The sequence below is a fragment of the Pholis gunnellus genome (genome assembly GCF_910591455.1).
Source record: "Pholis gunnellus genome assembly, chromosome: 8".
Lineage (NCBI taxonomy): Eukaryota > Metazoa > Chordata > Actinopteri > Perciformes > Pholidae > Pholis > Pholis gunnellus.
Window position 1 is genome coordinate 15,792,115 of NC_136534.1, and position 16,578 is coordinate 15,808,692.

The window sequence follows — 16,578 nt, forward strand, 5'->3', positions numbered from 1 at the left end:
TTTCACCGACTCGAGTCGATTCAGTTCACTTCCAGTTCACTCGGTTCAGGAAGTTTCTTAAAACTCAAATGCTGCAAATGTTTTGGCATCTCAAAAATGGATATCTGACATAAGGAACGTAGCCTGCTCTGTATTAAGTACAATGTCTATTTACATTTTGAAAAAACTGATTTGAAATTGACTTTCACTTCAGCCTCTGTAATTTAAAGTGCAGAGATCAATGCTTCAACAGTCGCTGTCTGAAATACAGTTTAGGCCTGAACACGGACACAGTGTTGATGTGTCGGTGACATAAAAGATAAACATAACCCCAAAGTAAGTCAGATTAATATTTCATCATGTAACATATTTATCATGCAGGCAGCACCAGTCACATCTGTAGCTTGTCTGTAATGTGTGTGTGTGTGTGTGTGTGTGTATGTGAGAGGGAGTCAGTTAGGCAGTGAGTCAATTTTGTTCTATCTCACTTATAGATTCAACAGTTTCAGTGTAATGGATATAAAGAACCGTCCTTCTAAAATAAACAATTAAGCCAATATATAACAATTGCTTTTTATGTAAATATATATTTTTAACTGCTGAATGTATTATGCAAATATACAAATGTTGATTGCAGCCAACGACTTTGGGTCCTCTGTTCCCACTTCCCTCACTAAACGCCAGGTCTGCTGCGCCTGGTGATGATGTCACAGGGGTCAAGGTCTCAGAGCTCCGTCATCAGGAGGGCTCTTAGTATTTTCTCTCTGTCCAACCTCATTTCCTCTCCGCTACAAACATAGAAAGATACAAACCTCGTGTCGTAAGAAGTTTGAAGATTTAAGTCTGCACAGTTGTGCCTGTTTTCATTTCATTTCCTTCATGTAACCAGGTAATAGTCTGATGAAAGGCCAAAAGGGAACAATAAAGACGATACAAACAATCATAACAGTGGAAGACAACTCTGCATTACAAAGGCAGAGAGAGACGTAACTACAGCAAAAAGTTAGAGTAACAGATAACGAAGTTGTAAAACCTTATTGGACAGTGACCGTAGTGTACAGACAGGAAAATAGTTGGCAATCATTTTGATAATAGAGTTCTTGCTTTAGTAATTTTTTAAAGCAAAAATGCCAAATATTAGTGTGTTCCAGCTTCTAAAATGTGAAGATTTGATGCTGTGTCTTTGTCACACATGAAAGCAAACAAATATATTTAGGTTTTGAACTCTTGGTCAGACAAAACAAGACATTTGTCACCTCAGGCTGTGTTTTTTTAGTTTTCTCATGTTAGAGACTAAATTATTAACAGATTAATCAAGAGAAGAATCAGCATATTAATCAATAATGAAAATAATAGTTAGCTGCAGCCCTGGTTGTATGGTAACACTCAACCACGATGCCCCCACATCCTTACTTCAGATCTCTGGATGGAGATTTTTAGCAAATACATTGAGAATTGAGGTGTGTTACCTGTCGTTATGGGCAGCAAGGTAAGGGACCAGGCGAGGAATGGAGCTATGGTAGTAAGAGGGGGAGAGATGGGGAGAAGGCGAAGGAGAGGGACAGCATGGACTACCCAGCTCCAGTGCTGGCATATTATCCACCTGGAATAAACATCAATGTGTACACACACACACACGCACACGCACACACACAAACAGACATTCCTCCGTTTATTTACAAGTAATGCTGAGAGGCATTCAACAAACATGCACTCTGGATTTTTAGGGTGTGTGTGCGTGTTTGAGAGCACCTGTGGGAATATGGACGGCTGTATCTGTTTGTCCAATGAGCTGGTAGACCCCGACTTTCCTGCACTCTCGGAGGAGATTGCTGCTAGTGCTTCTGGGAGATTATCTTCATCTTCATGGTTACTGCGTCAGAGATAAGTTGAGAGAGATTAAATGACTTACATGACCCGCACATTGATGTGAATAACATTTTTTCAAAAGCGGAGAGTTTAAGTACTCTGTGGAGTATTGTTTTCCAGAGCGCAACGTTCCTCTTGTGAAAGCTCAAGTGCTGGTTGGGAGACAGTAATCAAAGGTGATGTGTACTCACAAGCTGAACTGTCTGACCAGTCGTTTTCTGCGGTTGGTGCTCACGTTGGCTTTGGGATGCAGCCTCTCCGGCGTTGGGTTGAGGTCTTGCCAATGTGCCGTCTTCTCTGCCGTCAGACTGGATGCAGCTGAGTCTTGGGATGAACTCTGATACCTGAGGACCAGAGTCATCATCGCATAGAGAGTTAGTGTTAAATACACATGTGCAGAAACATATTTAAGCATGTAACGATAGGATGAGGGCACCGGCCTGTCAATAAAGGTCTCATTTGAGTTCTTCCCTCTAGGCGTTGTTGGAGCTTCCTTCTACATCGTGGAGGAAAAGAGGATACCGGTGTTAGTTACACTGCGCTGGACACAAGGCTTTGATGGTTGGGTGGAAGTCTGCTTTGGTACTCACCCTGAAGGCCGCCTCCATCTGGGCCTTGAGGATGTTACACTTAAGATGATCAGGGAGCATGGCCGGGGAGTTAGGAGGGTGCAGAGACTTTTCAGACAGCTGCTTCTCCTCTCCCTGGCAGGGGAACAGGGAGTAAAGAAACTTGGGATCTTACTGTGAGCAGAATGTGGAAGCAGTGTGTGGGGACAGTGTCTGACCTTGTTGTCCATGTTGACGTGCAGCGAAGGCCAGGGAGGAGATTCACCGTCCGACTCTAGAGCCTTGAGCAGAGACTGAGAGACATCCAACTCATCTCCAGGGCAGTGAGGAGCTCGGCGTTCTAATGCACACAAAGTTTAATGAGAAAATGAACTCTAGGCTACATTAGTTATTGTGTAGACATGCTATGTTTTGGACACCGTCGATTCATTAGCATGAACAGGCTCATTTGGCTACTTGTGTAATACCTGAGGAAGTCAGTGTCTAAATATTTATCGTATCAACGCATCAACGTTATTGATTTTCATCCACAGTGGCACATTTTTACAAAAGCTTTTGTACATAAACAGAAAATAATGTTTATTGTAAAGAAAGAAAAAAACACAAGAAAATGTGTTTTAAAAGTGGCAGTTCACCCAAAACACAAGACGCTTTTTTCTTGCTGTAATCATTCCTTTGGTTCATACTGGCCATGAACATTAAGAGATACCTTCAGGATGCACTTTCATTATAAGAGACTGGGCCAAAATCTGCAGTCCTTTGTGCAAAACCATATTCCAACGTTTATCTGAAGCTTATTGGAGGCTTAAGCAGTCTGATTTATCAAAGCAAGAGGGTATCTTCTATAGTTACATTCTTTTTAGAGCAAAATCTAGCCTCAAGTGAGCAAGTATGTTTTCTGTGATTCATACAGCGATGAGGACGGAAAGAGCATCAGTGTATTGACATATCACAGATTGGACGGCTGTCCCTCAGGCTGAGAGTACTCACTGTTCTTGGTGTGTGTGGGACAGAGCGTTTCCTGGCTGTGTGTGTGGCGGCGGTGATGGTGGTGGATCTTGCCAGAATACGAAGTCTCATTCTCTTCAATGCTGAACTGATGGTCTGAAGCAGGACCACTCAGAGGGAAACTAAAGACAACATATGCAATCAAAGTATTTCCTTTTCCACAAACTGTAATATTCAAATAAATCATTAGTCCTTGAATTCTAATCATTCAAACTTTCTGACTCACGGTTCTAAAGAATATTCAACAAACACCATTGTAGATGTAGAGATAGACAGTATAAGACCGTTACAAGCGGGCTTATAAAACAATGAAGGTCAGACAGATCTTTGCAGATTTTTACTTTTATTTTGCAATTATAAACATTTTGTTTATTTGAAAAGCCGAGTAAGTCAACGCACGATAATGTAAAACATTGGCCACATTTTCTGTAAACAGTTCAGCAAATTCATAACCTGCTATAATAATGTAAAGTTTATTAAAAAACCTCTCTTTGAAAGCACAACAACACATTCTACGCATCTATTTCATGCTTCTTTTTCACACTGAACTATAACAATATATCTTAAAGCAGCTCAATCCCTAAACCAGCATACAGTATGTGCTCAACTCGACCCCTTCCACCCGTTGAGAATTACCTCACTCGCATCACTTTATCTCATTCAAATTTAAGTGATATAGATAAATTAGCGTCATACGCTTTATCAGGCATGAAGACACATTTTATCGTCAAGGCAGATTTTTGATCCTGTGGTAAACATGTCGAAGGATTAATACACAAACCACGACTACATGAAAAGGTCCACAAATAAAAGCAAGGCACAAAGCTATTAAACCTGGTCCTATCCTAATTTCATTTGTGTTTTAGTGGTGCGATTTACTCTATATCAAGGGTTTTGAAAGTTGGACACTTTATATCTGTATATGAACCATGTTGATGAGACATTCTGAGTCTTATTCATGTCAAAAAAAACTAAAACAACAACTAATATTTGGTATAAACCGAAGAAAATGAGTATCAGTTAGCTGTGAGCTACAACTTTACATTTTGGCAAACTGGCACCATCAAAAGTATTCCGTATGAGCTATCAGCAGTTCCTGTTTGCGATGTACCCATGAATATACAGATTTCTAGGTGTAAGTCATAGTAATGACCCCATGAAAGTCGTTTTTTTAATGCAAATTGCAGCAGTCATTACAATGGCGGTCGGTTTTAAAGTGCCTTAATTGCCTCCACAAGCTGTGTGTCACAGCCACAGCTGCTGATGCAACTGTTGACCGTGTCGATAAGAGGCCCAAAGTTAAATAACTTCCTGTTGCACCTGTCCCTTTCACCTCACGTCTCTCCCATTGCTCCTTTTAGGGATATCTCATGAAGGCGTACACTGAAACACATGAGGCGATGTGACGAATGGATGATGACAGAGGTGATGAGGATGATGGGGGCAACTTTTCCCATTGAAGGAGCCCCTCTCTCTCTCTCTCTCTCTCTCTCTCTCTCTCTCTCTCTCTCTGGGACACCAGTCTGTGTAATTCTCAGTGTTAAGAGTCTGGGTTGGAAACAGATTCCCAGTTCAAACAGAGGTCAAAGTGCGGTCATGACCTTATCCCTGTAAACCACACTGATCGATCCTGGGAAGGCGCCGCTGGTGCGCTGTGGGGCGGGAGGATGACTGGACACGGGACTCGCAAACTGGGAAGAAGGCCTGAACGTCACAGGGAGATGGAGGATCACACACACACACACACACACACACACACACACACACACACACACACACACACACACACGAGCATGGAGGCAGACAAGACAAACACAGACATGTGAGGTTTATGAGTGACATGAAGTGTGGTGAAAAACAGATCATTTGGAATGTGAGATGAGTGACTTTTGTCTAAAAATCTATTTCTGATCAAGGACCCCTGAGACTGACTCGCATCATTCTTGAAGCAATTTAAAAATCAATGTCCTGGAGTATCTCTACACCCTGCTCTCTGTGGTTGGTTGTCTTACCTGTGTGATGGTTTGTCCCCGGAGTGGTGCAGGTAAACTGGAGGTGTGAGAGCCGGGTGGGGCGGGTGCCACGGCTCGTGGCCAATAGGAATGTTGTGCTGGTACTGGAGGGGAGAAGAAGAGACGGATTGAAGAGATGCTGAAATTAAATGTTGTCCCAAGAGCGAAGCCAGATCAGTGGCTGCTGCGTGTGTGTGTGTGTGTGTTTAAAAGTAGGTTATCTGAGGTCACTCACTGGATGTAGGCTGGGATCAGGGCTGGCGTGAGAGCTGGAAAATATGGACAACAATCACTGAGAGCAGATTATCAAACCAACTGAAAACATTAACTTCTTTATGTGTTTAGACCAAGCAAAGTATCCTCACAAGGTGAGGAAAACCCTACAAAGTGACGACCATTTTACTTTCTTTTTACACAGGGCTATTTTTGTGTTAGTGTTCAGATTATCCAGGCCGTTATGTGGATTAAGGTCAAGGTCAGAGGATAAGGAATGAATGTAATAAAAAGGAATGTCCTCACAAATACAGTAATATGAATGTGCATGTGTGTAGCGTGTGTATTTGTGGTCGTTTCTGTGTATTTTACCTGATATGTGACGGCTTGGCTGGGGAAATGGCAGCTAACAGAAAGAGAGAAGAAAAATAGAGCAGCAGGAAATATGACTATTTGTCACTTTATCCTCATTTATCTGAACTTCGATCTTGTGTAAGTCTGTTTTTCAGTCCAGACTCGCATACATGTTGTTAACTGTTATCAACACGTTCATTTTTGTCCAATAAATAAAAGGTGTGTGGAAGTAAATACAGTTTGCAGTCTGCACCTGATCATTCATTTATGATATCTTGGAGGCATCTAAAGCTACTGTCGCTCACAGATGGTGGGAATATTAAGGAGTACCGCGGGTGTTTTTCACAAAATACAAAGGAGCTGCTTAAGAATAAGGAACCTGTTGAATGAGCACTTCATTTTAGACATTTTTGGAAGGGCTGAATATTTTACAGGCTGCAGTTTTTCCTTTTCTCTGAAATAATCAAGCTTTCCTGAAGTACAATTGAATGAAAACAGTATGTGACCTCTATGATAACACGTGCAGGCACATAAAGGACTGAGTAGGTGCTGTTAGTCATCAACTTTTACATGTGCTGACAAGACTCACCTTTGCTCAGCGACTGTGTTCGGGAGGGGTATCTCTTGCTCGGCCTTCTCTCGAATGTGCTGGCTCTCCTCACTCGGCCTCCGTGAGTGGCCTGATACTCTGTCTTACCACTGAGACGAACACATAGAAGAGGGAGAACGGTATAAACGTTGTTATTATAAAAGCAACCACACTGCAGTCTGACTTCAGTTCATGTGTTCAGAATTCACCTCAGTCAGTTGTTATTGTGCCACTATCAGGAAGACTGCTCCTTAAACTGTTTAATAGGCAAAGTCTTTGATGAGACCATCATTCCTTTACGTTTGAGAGGTTTAATGAGAAAGCAGGTAAAGTAAAGAATAAATAAAATATATAAAAACTAGTGTAGTTTATAAAAATGCAAAACCGGGATTAAAGTAATTCAGCAAAAGAAATTCACATGATTTTTGACTATATTTCTATTGAATTGACTTGACATTTCTTCCTGTTTTGCTCCTAAAATATCTTCTTAAGCACACGCAAATGCGCATTCATTTCCTTAATGTAATTACTCAACAAAAAAGCTCCAGATGGGTGACATCAGTTTGTCCTTCACACTGACTACATCACACTCTACAGGTGTTCCTGTTTTTAAATCCATCGAGTCCAACGGAGAACAGACTTCGTAACGCTTTGTTCCGCTGCTCTAACAAATGTCAGGAAGTGCCCTTCAAGTGTGACAATTTGCTTTGACCATCTCCGATAATAGTCAGAAGAAAACAAACAATATGAAGGGAACATTTCAGTCGCCATAGGAACAGGTCCATGTAACCATAGATACACTGTAACCATAGATACACCGGCTCCGTTTTGTGTGACAGGCTATTTCCCCATGTGCTGGTAATTAGTGCCGTCCACAACTACCTGAGTGAGGCAACTCGTGTTATCCTGCTTTAGTGCCGTTCCAGCTGTCAATAACGCACTTCACGAGTACGAGGAGCGGGTGTTAGTCCGTCTCTGAGGTCTACCTGAATCTGAAGCGAGACCCGAGTCGTGTGAAGTCGCTTCGGCCGGCCTTGCCTGTGGTTGGTTGGCGTAGCCGGAAGAAGGCGTGGCTCTCCACGGCACACTTCCACAGGTGTTTACAGCTCTTGGAGCTGTCCAGCTGGAACACAAACGTGTGCTCCTGCTCCCGACCCTGAAGTCAGAAAACAAACAAATATTATTTGCCGCCTTGTGTGTGTGTGTGTGTGTGTGTGTGTGTGTGTGTGTGTGTGTGTGTGTGTGTGTGTGATTGTTTGTATGCAAGGTGTGTGTTAGTGTTTGTGACAGGATACAAACCTGATCGTCTTCCTCCACCACGGCCAACGTGAGTCGACTCCTTTTGAAGTCCAGCCGAGTGATTTTGGGCCTGGACAACACACAGACACACACATGAACAACAAAACCAATGACTCTACATTAGTAACTCAGGCTTGAGTCTTATTTAGTCTTTAAGGTTGAGATGATCAGCGCAGTGCTCCTTCAACAGCTATGATAACACCAATATCAAGATAATTTATATACTCAAGAAAAAGGGTCTACAGTTAAGTTGCTCTGCGGACTTACTGATAAATATTGATATATCCATTTAGACATTTACTGCGATGTACCTGGAAAAGTCAGGAGCCAGAAAGCATGTTGCGTTACAGTGTCATGCTGTCATTAGCTGCAACATAACTGCAAATGTTTAAATGAGGAGATTCTGGTGTTTATTGCTCATTTACATTGTTAAACGTGATGCGTTTAAACATAATGTAAAAATGTTTTAAATGTGGTGAAACGATACTCAAATTTAAAAATGGGACAGATTTTGTTGCACCCTTAACCCGTCCTGAAGTCACACCAGGGTGCCACAGCACCCACATTGGGAACCTCTGGTCTAGAGATGCGTTCGATGTACTTACCAAAAGAAGAGGCCAATTTTGTTGGGGCCTTCAAAAACTAAAATGCCAGTAGGAGTGAGACCTAGTGCATATTCTCCTCCGTCTCTGCCCTGAAGAAACAATACACACGCGTTTAGTTGTCAAACACACTTGTAATGATGTGACACCTCAAGAAAGTAAAATACACTCACACACCTTGACAAAGTGCATATCTACTCCGTAAAGTTCCAGCCACTTGCATTTGTTGAGAAAAGAAATCTCTGCTTCTGACGGACTCTTCCCCCTGTGGATTTAAAATCAGACACTATATTAAGTTTTCACAATAAAAATATCACTTTGTCCGTCACCTCAGTTATGACACTTTGAAAAAGAAAAAACTGTCAATAACGCCACTTGCTGCATGGCCTCTACTGGTAATTGGTGTAAACTCAGAGTGGGTGACCCTCTGGCTGCGTGCCTCACTCAGTCTCGGCGTTGTGCGTAAGGATGACTGTGAACTCAGTGCGAGTTTGTCCTTGTGTGGCTCAGTCGGCTTGGTGAGGCGCTGCATGTGTGTATGTAATCTAATCCGAGATGGGAGCAATCAGACCGTGGCTGGGTTAAACACTGCCCAGAATCAATCAAGACCCTCCAGCGATTAATCCCTTAATCCTTCATACAAACCAGTGAGAGCGAGGCTGAGGCCGAGGCAGGGGGCGTGGGGGGGTGAAATGTAGACGCCCTCATCAGTACAAACGCTGGCGCTGAAAGGCAGCAGCAGAATGTCTGCTTTTTGTCGCCCCAGTTGTTTCGTTCCAATGAGGAGATAAACCTGCTCAGGTCACTGGGGGCCCTCCAACAAGTTGCTTTGACACCAGCAAAAGTTTTGTGGCAACCAGTGCAGATGTACGTGTAGAAATATGGCTGTAAGAGTCTGAATTCACGATCAAACTCACCGGAGGTCCAACCACCTGCCAAAGATGTCCGCCTCCATGGGCTCGCTCTGTTTGGGAGTGAAACGAAACTCAGACACCAGCTCTGGAGAGTGCTCCAGGCGATCACAGTCTCCCATCTCACCTGGATGTGGAAGCACACAAAGAGATATCAAGTACAGACGCATTCTCTACTTGTTACACTATGTTTTACCATTATCCTGTAATTGTCTCTTGTGACCACAATGACTGCTGTTCAGAAAAAATCTCATAGACTCTCTGCATGTTCACGCTGCATCAAAGTATATTTTTAATGCAAGGAACCACCAATTTTATACTGTACTTTTCCATTTTAGCTTACTGCTCGACCTCTGCATTTGATTTTTAGATCGCACGGACCATACTGATGACTAATGTTTTATCTGTAAACTATCCATATAGTGCTTGTGTCTACATAAATAAAGTGTTGCTTGCTTGCATAAATGTCTTGCTTGGATGTCAAAGTAAACGCACCGCTGAGAAGGAAAAAACTGCTTTACCAACGATACATTAGACAATAAATAAAAAATCAAATATATATGAGTGGACTAAATGTTGCAAGCAGATTTTCATATCACAGTGAAATGAATGGAGATGAATGGCCTCCCAAAACGTGAAAAATCAATCTAAAAGTCTACTTACTTTGTAAACAAAATGCCGCCAGCTCTACTGAGACCTCATACGGACATTTCAATCTGACCAGAGAAAGAGAGACACTGCTGATGAGCTGTTTTTAGTGTAAGTGCATTCATAGCGTACATGTGATCATGTGTGGGATAGACATAAAAGCTTCCAAATGCCCTACACTGTGTGTGTGTGTGTGTGTGTGTGTCAAGGAGAAGAGGAGCAACCCTTTTTCCTAAAATAATCAGTCCTCTGCTGTTCCTGATCTTGAGCTTTATAATAGAGTTGGACTCTGGGGACGCGTGGCCCAGATAGTCAGGAGGAGGGAGAGGGGTGGCACGCTGTCTGAGTGTGTTTTTCTGCATGCAGGTTTGTGTTTGTGTGTGAGAAAGCCGGCTCCACTGTACAGAATACCCCAAACTCTAATGTAGGTGACCCGTGTGGACGCTCCCACAGGTGTCTTTAACGCTACTTTTGAGAACCAGAGTTCTTGACAGATTAAGAGAAATTACCAAATGTTTTCTTCTGTTAACAAGGCTTTTCAGAAATCGTTTTAATCAAATTCTGTTATTTCCTTTTACAGTCAAAGCATCTTTATCTTCTATTGGACGCCAATAATGAGGTCAACATTTCTTACGGACACAGAGGGCCATTTTTTTTATTAAGTTGCATATTTTTCACCATTCATAAGCTTAACATTTACCTCCATTAAAATTACAGTTTTTTTCTTTTGTTTACCCTCAAGTAGCTTTAAGATTGTTATAATGCTTATCGTCTCACACCATCACATATATATTCTGTATCAGCTTGCTACAGTTCTTTAATGAATGTTATAATAGAGTGAGATATCAAAAGGCAAGACTGACAGAATGTTTTGTATGGCTACAGCTCTCCATCTAAATAAATATCATAGAAGTCTTTGGCATCATTTTGAAACACATCTCCTTATAATTCATGATCAAATTTAGTATTGCTGTAAACTTTTGGCTCTCCATTAGAATTAAAAAACAAGTTATGTGGGTTTTGAATAAATGGTTGTACACCATGCGTTTGTAATGACTAAACCACTGGCAGCTGCTGTTTCAGGGGTTAATTACAGCACCGCGTTCTCATCCTCTCCTGTTTGTCTCTCGACTCACTGAGAGCAAATAAACGTGTTTCCAAAGATGTCGAACTAATCCTTTCGATGTGCACAAAATATGTAATATGATCATATGTATGTGATGTATAAAATGGAGGTGTTTGTGCATACATATAATATTAATGTAATTTTTACATTTGTGTGCGTTAACAGCGACAAAGGAACTTACTTGCCAGACAGAATATCTTGTCGAAGCTGCAGCACGAACAGATACCTGTTGGTGTAAAAAAACAAAACAAGCAGCAACACACAGAGTGAGAGGCTCAGCGGACATAAATCAGTTGCTGCATTACAGGCTCTTCCTCATCTCTGACACATCATTTGTTTTAACAAGTCTCTGTTCGTTCGGCCTTGATCTGAATCTGCCCACAGCAGCAAAGTAATTAGCCCCGCATCCCCTTTGGACCTCCTCACTGGGCTCCTGAGAAAACCAAGTGTGTGCGTGTCCGATTTGTGTGCGAGAGATCTTTACCTTGTAAATTCCTCACGCAGGTTATTTGGCTCCGAAGAGTAAAATTTCACTCTGAAGAACAGCTTGTATGGAGGCCTGTCTAAAAGACCATAAAGAGAGAGCAAAGTGTAAAAACAAATACTGCATGTGTAGGTGTGTGTGTATGTGAGAGAGAGAGAAAGAGGCAGACAGAGATAAAGCAGCAATTTATCAATCAAATCAAATCGTCTTATGATTTATTTCATCCGTTTTATCTCATCCATCACCGTCAGACAGGCCATGGATCTTTATTCACCTGTATTTCTTTGCAACCTACTTTATTATTCATTTCCTGTTTAACTTTAACATCGATCAGACTCTTCTTTTGAGGCTCCTGAAGTACAAAAGGACCGGCGAACCAGTAGGACAACATCAGCCTCTCCTGTACCATTCATCCCTCTGTTACGAGCTGGAGAGGTAAACAAGGGTACGGCTCCTAATGCAAATGCTAATCACCCTGTCGACATTGGATAATGCGGCACCTGCTCCCCACTTACCTGCTTCCACACGCACATACTGCACATCTTCCAGCACACACAACAGTGAGCCTAATTGGAAAAAACAGTCAAGAGTTGGACTTACCTCGGATCTGTTTCTTTATCAGCTTGGACATATCCAGCCAGTGCTAGGAGAGAGAAAAGAATAGGAAGGGGAAAATGAGTTTTATCAGCTCGTGGCCGACTGTGAGAGAAGTAAAGAGAGCTCGTTACTCACTGAGACTTGCTCCGAGTCCATGTACTGCAATCCAAAGTAGTCCGTCTCCACCAGATCTATGTGATACATGATCTGGTCAAAAAGGTCCTGGCCTTTAGACTTGCTCTACAAAAGAAGAACAAAAGGTGAAATGTTTTTGGCTGAGCTTCATGCTTGTTTACCCTCATCTCCTGCGCTGCAGTAACCTGATCCTCTCCGGGTGAATTGAGTCTTAAAACTCGAGTTGCACCATGGCTGCCAGGTTGCCAGGTTTCCCAGTAATTTAGGCACGAAAGACAATAACGGGCACAAAATGAGTTTAAGTGGACGTGAAGGTGGCTGTCTGTCTGTGTGTGTGTGTGTGTGGGGGTCAAAAAGAGAAGGACAAGCCACTGAGGGGAGAGGTCTTCACTCAGGCCGTGGTTAATAACACACACGTCATTGTACTGAAGCAAAACATTTTGTCCCAAACTTCACCCGAACAATTCACGAGCAGATGTGCCTCATTGCCCAGCATGAAGACCTGACCCCAGCCTGCCCCATATAACACACAGCGGGTGTGTCGCAAGACGACAGCCTTGTACTTTGGATCCTGATAACAAGTCTAAACTTCCTGGTGCGCCTATGAATGTGTGAGGAAATCAGTGGTATTAAGGGATTGGGGACGGGAGGGGATCACGCTCTTGCTCATTCTGCAGCATGTAGTTCTAGAGAGGCTGATAGAAATCATGGCCTCTATCACATGGGTGCACATGATGTGGCAGAAATGTGACACACACTTGAGTGAATATGTTTTACCGTTCCTGCTCCACCTTGTGTTTTGGCTGCATTCAGCCTGAAGTGACAGGCTAATAAGCTTTAATGGGCACATTTTCAGCTCTGCTCAGCACACCCGGCATGTGGCAACTTGTTCCAACACACCTTCGACATAAGCTACCAGCTCGACAAGCCCCGTGTCATTTTGTTGTTGGAGCTATGGCTTTGTGTTATTGCTGTAATCTCCCCGTTGGTCTGTAAGAGAAATACTCTCACCACTCTTGATAACCCATTATACACCGTCCGAGTGTTTCAGAGGTGACGCATGAACGCAGCAGCTTCGGTGACACACGCAACCTTCAAAATGAAAACATCTTACGAGAAGCCACTTGCGCACGAATGCCCACACACTCGCTCATCATCCCACCTACCCCTCACGCACTCGTAGCACTCGTCTGTGACACAGAGTCCCCACAGTTATAAATCAGATCAGGGAGTCGGGGAATAAAAGGGAGATGGACGGAGAACAGGAGGAAAAAGGAGGAGGTGGAGGAGGAGTGTGAAAGAGTAAGACGATGAGCGAGGGAGAAGGCCACAGAGGGAGTGTAAAAGAAGATTAAGAGGGGAAAATGGCACAAGGAAGGGAGTGAGGGGGAGAGCAGAGATTGCTCGAGGAAGACCTGATACGAGCAAATAGACAGAGATAAGAAGAAGAAGAACAAAGTGAAAGGAAGACGTTGGAAAAGAGCAAACAGGATTGGGCAGCTCCAGGGCTACCTTAGGTAGATTTCCCAGCAGTCAGAAATGGGGAAGTAATGTGATGACTTGGCTGATCATAACACCATCTGGAGCTTCCCCTCTCACTGTAGAGGAAGAGGCTACTATAAAGGCCACTATAACGATACAGGCACTGAAACTTTGGTAACTTTTCTCTGCTGAACTTCCAATAGACACATTGTTTGTTATTCATTTAAACTTCAACTGCAAGTGATTTACAGCACTGATTGCGAAATAAATATCCAACACATGGTAAAAACATAAAAAACAACAACGATGTTTTATATCCAGAGGTGAGGTCTTCAAGTTGTTCATTTTTTTTGTTCATTAATTTACGCTGCATGTCTGTTAGATGAATGGTAAAATAAAAAGCAGTAATAGGACAACATATTCACTTTAACACATTATCTAACCAGGATTGTGTTCAACTTTAACTTGAACTCGTAATTATTCAAATCAACCTTAGTGGCAGTTTCTCCTTATATTTTGAATTAAAAAAAGTTGAAAGTAAAAGGGACAACAGCCCTGACTCCAGGCTAAACATGGTCAATGTCACCTCTCTCTCACTTTTACAGCGAACCACCAGGAACCCCTCACAGGGTCCCTCCGGGGGTCCCCGGGCCGCACTTTGACCCTCACTGACCTGGTCTACCACCTCGTCCTGCGCCACGTACTCTATTTACACACTCTGGCGGGTCAGTGTCAACACACAGAGACAGGCTTCACACTCACAGGCAAATCCACATGGACGTCCGAGCCGTCCAGCAGCAGCACGCGGCAGCTGATGCTGGTCCTCGCGGTCCCGGCCGCCGGGATGTGAACCGATGCCCCCCCGCTGACCACGGCGGGCGTGTGTACGACCTGCTGCTGATGGGCCAGGAGCAAGGGGTTCCCAGTCATCCCTCCTCCCCCTTTACCGTCCCGCTCGTCCCCCTCTCTCGTCTGGAAGCGGCTTCGTGAACGGCGGCTGAACGTCCGGCGCAGAAAGCCCATCATCTTCCTCAACCACAAGGTGAGGTGGTGGTCCGTGTTGTGTCCGTGAAAACTGCCCCACGCAACAGTCGGTGAAGCCGGGGTCCCGCTTCTGCTGTTGCTGCCGCCACCTCCTCCTCGTCCTCCCCGGGGCGAGGAGTCACTTAGCAGGCACGGAGGAGACTTCAGGGCTGCCGATCAGTCCTCAGGCTGCAGGGGGGGGGGGGGGACTCCAGCCGCATACTAATGAAACTACCACAGATCGACCACCGAGGCGCCAACCAGTTGATTTTCGACCATCCGGGCCGGTGTTAACGACGGGACTCTCTCACGGAAATACAAGCAGCCCTCCTCCTCCTCCTCCTGTCCTCTCTCGTGCACCTGCCTCCTGCTTCGCTCGCTGTTGCGCACCGACTCTAAAATACCGGAGAAAACCCGTCCGAAGCCCCGCAGTGGGAGCCTCACTGGGCCGGGGGAGGAGGTAGAAAGTCGTGTAACCTCTGAACCGGGACCCCGGTGGTTGTTGTTCCTTATCCCACCGGCGAATCGAACTAGTCTACCTCACAGGTAAAAGTCAACCAACGAAACTGGACAAACACTGTGATCTGCGCCTGCGCACAAAAACCACGCAGAACAAACTTCAGTTTTTTGCGACTGGTCTGACCCACCAGTGCCACCTGTCTGTCGCAGGTCCGCCTGCTTAGTAGTGGATCCTGAGTGGTTCCCAGGGTGGGGTCACAATGAGTATGAGTTATGTCGCTCTATTTGTCAAAGCCGTACCCAGGACTGTAGAAATCTGAGCTCGTGAGTCCAAGTCAAAACCAAACACATTTTTGAAATTCTTTTTGGATTTTTCTTAATATTTATGTAGGTATCTATTCAAATATGTTTTCTGTAAAACATGTATCATCATGAACGTCTACGAAGCTCTCTCCGCACTGCCAAGAATACAATTCTGGCAAAAAAAATATGAAAAACCGTATTTATTTTTCATTGGGTTAAAATTACTCCTTAATTTTATTGCACCTTAAAACTACTCAAATCAGGCAATAAATTATTTTTAAGACTTTGTGAAATTTTTCATTTCAATATTTGTATTTATCAAGTCTGTACCAATAATGCAACTTCCCAAATTTCCCATTTCCACACCGTACAAACACAAATAAATGGGGCCAACCAAAAATAAGTGTTTTTCTCAGAAATAAAGTGAAAAATAAACTATTCAATTATGATGAAGAACAAAATCACAACTCCACCACTGAGTGTGCTTCCACCTCATCCTTATTTTTTACAAACTCACTCTACACACACCCGCAGATGTGCAACTGTTGGACCAAAAATATTAAGTTTTTGAGCATAAGTCAGTCGCTTCTGTACATAGTTTATAAGTGAAATGATGACATGATACTTATTTGGTTTTAGTTGGTACTTTGCAAATTGCACACCAACTCTTCATACCTGGATTATGCTGTATGTAAAAAAAGTACAGAAGCACAAATATAAAAACACTGAATTACACAACATCATAAGCCTGCATGATACTGAAATCCTCACATATTACATTTGGTTGTGGTGCCATTCTTTTAAAACAATATGTTGCCCTCACCAGACACACTTTGGGCTGATTTGTGATGCTGCGATAGTTTCACTGACATGACGCCAGCTTTAGAGGAAGTCAGCTGAAGGTTAAATGAGCAGA

The 16,578-nt window shown here is 43.3% G+C and overlaps 1 protein-coding gene across 1 annotated transcript; it reads right to left on the bottom strand.

Annotated features, from left to right (window-relative positions):
• Nucleotides 1-253: 253 nt before the first annotated feature.
• On the bottom strand, nucleotides 254-15,450 carry epb41l4b (erythrocyte membrane protein band 4.1 like 4B). Its single transcript, XM_079165467.1, has 22 exons — nucleotides 14,640-15,450; nucleotides 12,396-12,500; nucleotides 12,264-12,306; nucleotides 11,664-11,742; nucleotides 11,361-11,405; nucleotides 10,069-10,121; nucleotides 9,412-9,532; nucleotides 8,672-8,759; nucleotides 8,498-8,586; nucleotides 7,893-7,962; nucleotides 7,580-7,749; nucleotides 6,594-6,703; nucleotides 6,023-6,056; nucleotides 5,673-5,706; nucleotides 5,438-5,541; nucleotides 3,408-3,547; nucleotides 2,636-2,757; nucleotides 2,439-2,552; nucleotides 2,040-2,344; nucleotides 1,732-1,852; nucleotides 1,449-1,582; nucleotides 254-767 (listed from the first exon to the last, which is right to left on the bottom strand). The coding sequence occupies exons 1-22, from the start codon at nucleotides 14,901-14,903 to the stop codon at nucleotides 704-706; spliced, it is 2,409 nt and encodes an 802-aa protein (XP_079021593.1). The 5' UTR covers nucleotides 14,904-15,450; the 3' UTR covers nucleotides 254-703.
• Nucleotides 15,451-16,578: the final 1,128 nt, after the last annotated feature.

Bases quoted from the DNA above. Each gene is read 5' to 3' on its own strand.
- epb41l4b (XM_079165467.1), bottom strand. From the start codon at position 14,903: ATGATGGGCTTTCTGCGCCGGACGTTCAGCCGCCGTTCACGAAGCCGC. The intron at 12,307-12,395 runs GTGAGTAACGAG...TCTCTCTCCTAG, and splicing joins TGGACTCGGAGCAAGTCTCA to CACTGGCTGGATATGTCCAA. The intron at 2,345-2,438 runs GTGAGTACCAAA...TCCACGATGTAG, and splicing joins AGATGGAGGCGGCCTTCAGG to AAGGAAGCTCCAACAACGCC.